General features: G+C 53.3%; 1 protein-coding gene across 1 annotated transcript; it reads left to right on the top strand.

The window, feature by feature from the left end:
* Positions 1 to 5,122: 5,122 nt before the first annotated feature.
* On the top strand, positions 5,123 to 6,289 carry LOC122026559 (cysteine-rich repeat secretory protein 38-like). The gene is made up of 3 exons (XM_042585299.1): positions 5,123 to 5,485; positions 5,534 to 5,778; positions 5,854 to 6,289. Exons 1-3 carry the CDS (start codon positions 5,123 to 5,125, stop codon positions 6,287 to 6,289), a joined length of 1,044 nt encoding a protein of 347 aa, XP_042441233.1.
* Positions 6,290 to 6,797: the final 508 nt, after the last annotated feature.

Here is a 6,797-nt window from a genome sequence, read left to right as displayed (position 1 = left end):
GCGTGTCATCCGCTCGGCCCTATGATCCTGTTCAACGAGCGCCGGAACCCCGACTCCCACCGGGGCGCCTTTTGCCATCAGTTGGACACCGATCGGTCGGGCGGTCGGCCAACCCTTCTCCGGTCGGCCTATCGATCCAACCCTTTCTCGGGAGTCCGGTCGGTCCATCCTTCTCCTATCGACTACCTGGCCCTTTGACTTCCACGTGGCGTTGACTTCCCAGAATGGGGGTCCCCTGTTCTTACTGCCGAATCACTTGCCTCCCCTTCAAGTCTAGTTGAAGGAGGCGATTAGTCCGACTGACTAGACCATTAGTTGAACCGAGCGTTGTTAATTTCAAATGTGCCAGAGAGCTGCTGAGCGGCCAGCTGCGAATCCGAATGGAGCGTTACCCGACCGGCCCCAACATGCCGAGCTGCCTGCAAGCCGGCTATGAGGGCTTCATACTCCGCTTCATTGTTTGTAGCTCTATAATCCAGCCGGACGGATAAGTGCATCTTTTCTTCTTGGGGAGAGAGCAGCAGTACTCCAATCCCACTTCTGAGCTGAGTGGATGATCCGTCCACAAATATTTTCCACATGGCTTCGGGTTCTGGCCTTTGTACTTCGGTGATAAAATCCGCCAAGGACTGCGCCTTTATTGCCGAACGGGGCTGATATTGAATGTCAAATTCGCTCAACTCCGTTGTCCATTTGATGAGCCGCCCGAACGCTTCTGGATTCAACAGCACTCTCCCCAATGGACTAATCGTCCGGACGATGATGGTATGAGCCAAGAAATAGGGACGGAGGCGTCGAGCGACGAGGACCAAAGCGAAGGCCAGTTTCTCGAGCCCGGTGTAGCGAGATTCAGCATCTTTTAAAATATGGCTCGGAAAATATACATGCTCTTCTCCGCTCACCCTCACTAGTGCCGAGCCGACTGCTTGCTCAGTTGAAGATAAATAGATACAAAGTGGCTCACCCATAGTTGGCTTGGTTAGCACAGGTAGAGAGTTCAAGTATGCCTTCAGATCTTCGAACGCCCGATCGCATTCTTCGTCCCAGTGAAACTTAGTGGCTTTGCGCAAGATTTTGAAAAAAGGCAGGCTCCGGTCGGCGGTCTTGGAGATGAATCTGGACAGAGCAGTTATCCGACCGGTCAAACGCTGCACTTCCCTCAGATTTCTTGGGGGCGGCATATCTTGTAATGCTTTCACTTTGCTGGGATTTGCCTCGATGCCCCACTCAGTCACTATGTATCCCAAGAAACGCCCGCCTTTTGCTCCGAACAGGCACTTCTGAGGGTTTAGCTTGACTCCATATTTCCGTAGCGTTCGGAAAGTTTCCTCCATGTCTTCGAAGAGATCGGCTGCTTGGACGGACTTGATGAGAATGTCGTCCACGTATACTTCCAGATTTCGCCCAATCTGCTCCTTGAACACTTTGTTCATCAAGCGCTGATAAGTGGCTCCCGCGTTCTTAGGTGCCGTCGGCTGTAACGAAGCTGACTTTTTCTTGATCTTCTCGGGCGAGCGGCACTTGATGGTAACCTTGATATGCGTCGAGCATGCATATCAACTCACAGCCGGCCGTAGAATCCACCAGTTGATCGATTCGAGGCAAAGGATAAAAATCTTTTGGGCAGGCCTTGTTAATATCCCGGAAATCGATGCACACTCTCCATTTGTTGCCCGGCTTGGAGACTAGTACCACGCTCGCCAACCAGCTGGGGAACTGAACCTCGCGTATGTGGCCGGCCTCCAGGAGTTTCTCGACTTCCGCTCGGATGATGGCATTTTGTTCGGCGCTGAAGTCCCTCTTTCTCTACTTCACAGGCCGGGTGTCCGGTCGGACGTGGAGCTCATGCTGCGCTATGCTCGGTGAAATTCCGGGCAGCTCATGTGTTGACCAGACGAAGACATCACGGTTTCTCTGTAGGCACTTGATCACTTCCTCTTTTTGGCTTGCCTCCAGATCGGCCACAATGAACGTTGTGGCGTCCGATCGGGTCGGGTGGATCTGCACTTCCTCTTTTTCTTCATAAACTAAAGAGGGAGGTTTTTCAGTTATAGTGTTCACCTCGATCCGCGGCGTCTTCCGAGCGGAAGTAGCTTCTGCTCGGACCATCTCGACGTAGCATCGTCGAGCTGCTAGTTGATCTCCTCGTACTTCTCCTACTTTGTCATCGACCGAGAACTTGATTTTCTGGTGGAAGGTGGAGACGGCCGCTCAGAATTCACTGAGAGTCGGTCGTCCCATGATGACGTTGCATGCCGAGGGAGAGTCCACCACGATGAAGTTTGTAGTCCGCGTCCTTCTGAGCGGCTCCTCTCCCAGTGAAATAGCTAGTCAGATCTGTCCGACCAGCAGGACTTCATTGCCCATAAACCCGTAAAGGGGGGTTGTCATGGGCAACAGCTCGGCTCGATCAATTTGTAGTTGATCGAAGGCCTTCTTGAATATGATATTGACCGAGCTTCCTGTGTCAATAAAAACGCGGTGAATAGTGTAGTTGGCTATTACCGCTTTGATGAGGAGAGCATCGTCATGCGGCACTTCGACTCTCTCCAAGTCCTTGGGCCCGAAGCTGATTTCGGGTCCGCTCGCCCGTTCTTGGCTGCAGCCGACAGCATGGATCTAGAGCTGCCAGACGCTCGCCTTTCTTGCCTCCGGTTGGCCCGCCTGCTATAATGTTGATTTCGCCTCAGGAAGTGTTACTTCTATTCTCTTCTTCCCGAGCAGACGGTCGGGGCCGCTCCCTAGACAACCGGGATTCTCATGCCTCGGAGTGTGATGTCGCTCGGGAGTCTACTGTTGTCGCCTGTCGGCTACCGTCCGATCGGCTTCACGAGGCCTTTGTCGCCTGTCGGATGATGGCGATCGGCGGTGGCCACTATGGGGCACGGGATGAGCGATCAAGGGAAGACTCCAGCAATCCCTTGTGTTGTGCGTGTCCGTCCGGTGGAATGAGCAAAACATAGGGGTCCATACCTTTTTCTTCGGTCTGGGCCGCTCTGCAGCCACTTCTTGTACATGGGACCTAGCATGGGGGGAGCGGATTGCTTCGGCCTTCGGTCCTCTTGGCGGCTGATGAGCGGTGTGCGGCTTCCGCTCGGTAGTGAGAGCCCGCTCGGTTGGAGTTTCCTTTCTTCGGGCCGCTTGGGCTTCCTCCACGTTGAGTACTCGTTGGCTCGGTGTAGCATGTGGTCGTAGTCTCGGGGCGGCTTCCGAATGAGCGATCGGAAGAAATCCCCATCCACGAGGCCTTGCGTGAAGGCATTCATCATAGTCTCCGAGGTGGCTGTAGGAATATCCATGGCCACCCTGTTGAACCGCTGGATGTAGGCTCGAAGCGATTCGCGGGCTTCCTGTTTGATAGCAAACAGAATGACACTAGTCTTCTGATAGCGCCGACTGCTTGCGAAGTGATGGAGGAAAGCCGTTCGGAAGTCTTTAAAACTTGTGATGGATCCGTCCGACAACCTCCGAAACCACTGTTGAGCCGATCCCGAGAGGGTGGTAAGAAAAACTCGACACTTCACCCCGTCTGTGTATTGATGAAGGGTAGCGGTATTGTCGAACTTACCCAAATGATCATCCGGGTCGGTAGTTCCATTGTACTCGCCGATAGCCTAGGCACATAGTTCTTCGGCAGAGGATCTTGTAGAATAGCCTCTGAGAATTGACGGTTGATCCGTTCGGGCGAGGAATCCGCTCGGGGGGCTTTGCCTTTTCTGCTATCTCGTCTTGGTACTTCATCTGAAGAAGATCCTCGATCACGATTAACTGCTGCGACTTCAGGAGTGCGGAATAGAGTCCGATGGAATGGAACTGTGGCCGGCGGTACTTCCACTCGGCCACCTGATGCTGATGTTGCTTGGTGTTCAATCCGCTCGGCTTGCGACTTCTGTCTTTGTTCCACCAGCTTAGCGGCTCTTGTCTCGATCAAAGCGTCGAGCTCCTCTGTGGAGAGCATCACCGAGTGCGATCGTCCAGACTCGTCCATTGCTTCCGATCGGATGCAGGAGCATTCCCACAGACGGCGCCAAATTGATCCTGTCCGAAAGCTGAATCAACGGACGTTGGGCACGTGGCGCTCTCCAAGCGGCTAACGTAGATCTCCTGACTGGTCGCTCGGGCCTCCGGTGAACCTGCACAGAAGTCGGGCCGGGAAGGGGTTCCCGGCGACGACCCTCCGACGCTCAAGTCAGGTAAGCGAACAAGAAAGTGGCGTCGAATATGTGATATCGCGTACCTCCGGTGAAGTGCGAGGCTCCTTATATAGAGCTGGGAAGGAGCTCATGCACACATACCGAGGCGAATACGTGTCCCCAGCCCATACCTCAGTAAGGGCTTGTCAGAAGGCTTACCTGACACCATACTGCTACAGTCCAAGCATGTCTTCGATGGGACAACGGAACCCCTTGTCGTAAGATTTGAAATATGGCCGGATTATAAAGCATGCCCGCTGTCAGAAGATGTCCCTTGTCCTTTTCTCCTTACTCCTTGCCGGTCGTCTGGTCGGCCAGCACTCGCCTTACTTCCGGCCGATCATATATAGTGATCTACTTGGGAGATTCTCGGTAATGTGCTCTGTGGAGACTGTTAGCAGTATGCTACCTTATGTCTTCGGCCGAGCGTGTCATCCGCTCGGCCCTATGATCCTGTTCAACGAGCACCGGAACCCCGACTCCCACCGGGGCGCCTTTTGCCATCAGTTGGACACCGGTCGGTCGGGCGGTCGGCCAACCCTTCTCCGGTCGGCCTATCGATCCAACCCTTTCTCGGGAGTCCGGTCGGTCCATCCTTCTCCTATCGACCACCTGGTCCTTTGACTTCCACGTGGCGTTGACTTCCCAGAACGGGGGTCCCCTGTTCTTACCGCCGGATCAATTATAATTGATGATGTTTGTTTCGAATCAACATTAGTAATGGGAATCAAATAAATTTTTAATTTTACCCTTATTAGTTAATGCATTAAAGAGTTTATCTATAATATACATTGGTTTATCTATAAATGTACATTGGTTTGAAGCAGATCAATTGCATAAAGAGTTTTAAGATGTGGAGCAGCAGAAAGTTGAGCTTCCTCCTCGGCCTGATCCGGTTCCTGCTCCTTCTCCAAGCTCCCACAGCGGCCATGGCAGCGAACCCTTTCAGAGCAGATTGCGACGGCGACGCCTACAACTCGAGTAGCAGCTTTGGCAGAAGCCTAAGCGACCTCTTGTCCTCCCTTACTTTCCTTTCCTCCAACTCTAACTCCGCCAACGCCACCGCCGGAGCCGGTAGAGACTCCGTCTACGGCTTATACATGTGCCAAGGCGACCTCTCCGGCTCCAACTGCCAGAGCTGCATCCAGACGGTCGTCGCCGGCGCCAACCAAAGCTGCCCGGGAGTTCGTCGAGCGATCGTCTACTACAACCAGTGCCACCTCCGCTACTCTGACGCAAACTTCTTCGGCGTCGTCGACGCTGACGGATTCAACATGACCAACCCCTTGGAGGTAACCAGTTCGCGTATAGCGTTCAACATATTATCCGATTTGGTGCAGGCGGCGCCCCAGCGACGGCCGCTCATGTGTGCCACCAACATGTCGGATATGTATCCCCTGTTCGCCCTGGCTCAGTGCACGGCTGACCTGAGCCCCAACGGCTGCCGGAGGTGCTTGACGGCGAGTCTGGCGGCCATCGAGAACTGTTGCATCCAGAGGAAAGGGTGGCGGTATCTCTCCCCGAGCTGCTGGATAAGGTACGAGCCCACTCCGTTCTTCGGCAATTACCCCAACAACTTGAGCACGTACATCATCCGGAGCTAGTGCTCGAGCTTGGACGTGTAATCCGACGACCTCATCACGAGGACGGCCAATTTAAGAGGCCTCTTCGACGACCTGAGTACTCAAGCTCCGGCGACGGGCTTCTACAGCTCTTCCGCCGGAGACGACGGCGATAGGATGTACGGCCTCGGGCTCTGCGCCGGGGACGATGTGACTCGTGGTGAGTGCGCGGCGTGCCTCGCCACAGTGGGGCGAGCCATAGCGAACGAGTGCCCCAACAAGACGGAGGGGTACATGTGGTACGGACCGTGCTTCTTGAAGTACTCGCAGCAACGCTTCTTTGGCGAGCTAGACACCGACGTGCACACCTTCTGCGGCGGCGCGGCGCCGGTGACCGCGGAGTTCAGTCGTGCTACAGAGGCGAGAGCGCGAAGCATTGCGCAGGAGGCGAGGTGGCGGCGTTCGACGAGGTGGAGGCGTTCGGCGAGGTGGCGACGTTCAGCGTCGAGTGGCGTTGGCGTTGTTCGAGAATAGGTTGCAAAGAGGAGAGGAGAGGAGAGAAATGCGATGGGAAATTAGGTTAAGGGTATTATGGGTATTAATGAGAAATTGTGATTACTGCAAATACAGGAATGGATGATTGAAGGGGTGGGATACCGGAATAAGCTATTACCCACTAATAAGGAATCATTCCCTCATTTATATTCCCATTGTTGTAATCCAAACATTAACATTGATTGCTATTCCCATTCCTTACTTCTATTCCCTTAAACCAATCGCCCCCTCAGTTTTAATTTATATAGCATTAGTCAGTTATGTGACTCAGGATATTTAGTCATCTTTTCAAAAACTGAGTGCATAATTAAAAATATTAAAAATCCTGAAATCACACTTAAGGAAATTAGGAAAAAGAACATCTATACAATAGACCTACGAACTTCCTCACTAGAGTGTCTATTGACACAACAAGAGGAAACTGAGTTGTGGCACAGAAGACTGGGTCACACTCGTACTAGACTCATTTCAAAAATGAGCCAAAATA

This window comes from Zingiber officinale, chromosome 10A, assembly GCF_018446385.1.
Source record: "Zingiber officinale cultivar Zhangliang chromosome 10A, Zo_v1.1, whole genome shotgun sequence".
Taxonomy (NCBI): Eukaryota; Viridiplantae; Streptophyta; class Magnoliopsida; order Zingiberales; family Zingiberaceae; genus Zingiber; species Zingiber officinale.
Note: the sequence above shows the minus strand (reverse complement) of the source record. Positions and strands in the feature narration are given on the sequence as shown.

Bases quoted from the DNA above. Each gene is read 5' to 3' on its own strand.
- LOC122026559 (XM_042585299.1), top strand. From the start codon at position 5,123: ATGGCAGCGAACCCTTTCAGAGCAGATTGCGACGGCGACGCCTACAAC. The intron at 5,486-5,533 runs GTAACCAGTTCG...GATTTGGTGCAG, and splicing joins ACATGACCAACCCCTTGGAG to GCGGCGCCCCAGCGACGGCC. The intron at 5,779-5,853 runs GTACATCATCCG...GGCCAATTTAAG, and splicing joins TACCCCAACAACTTGAGCAC to AGGCCTCTTCGACGACCTGA.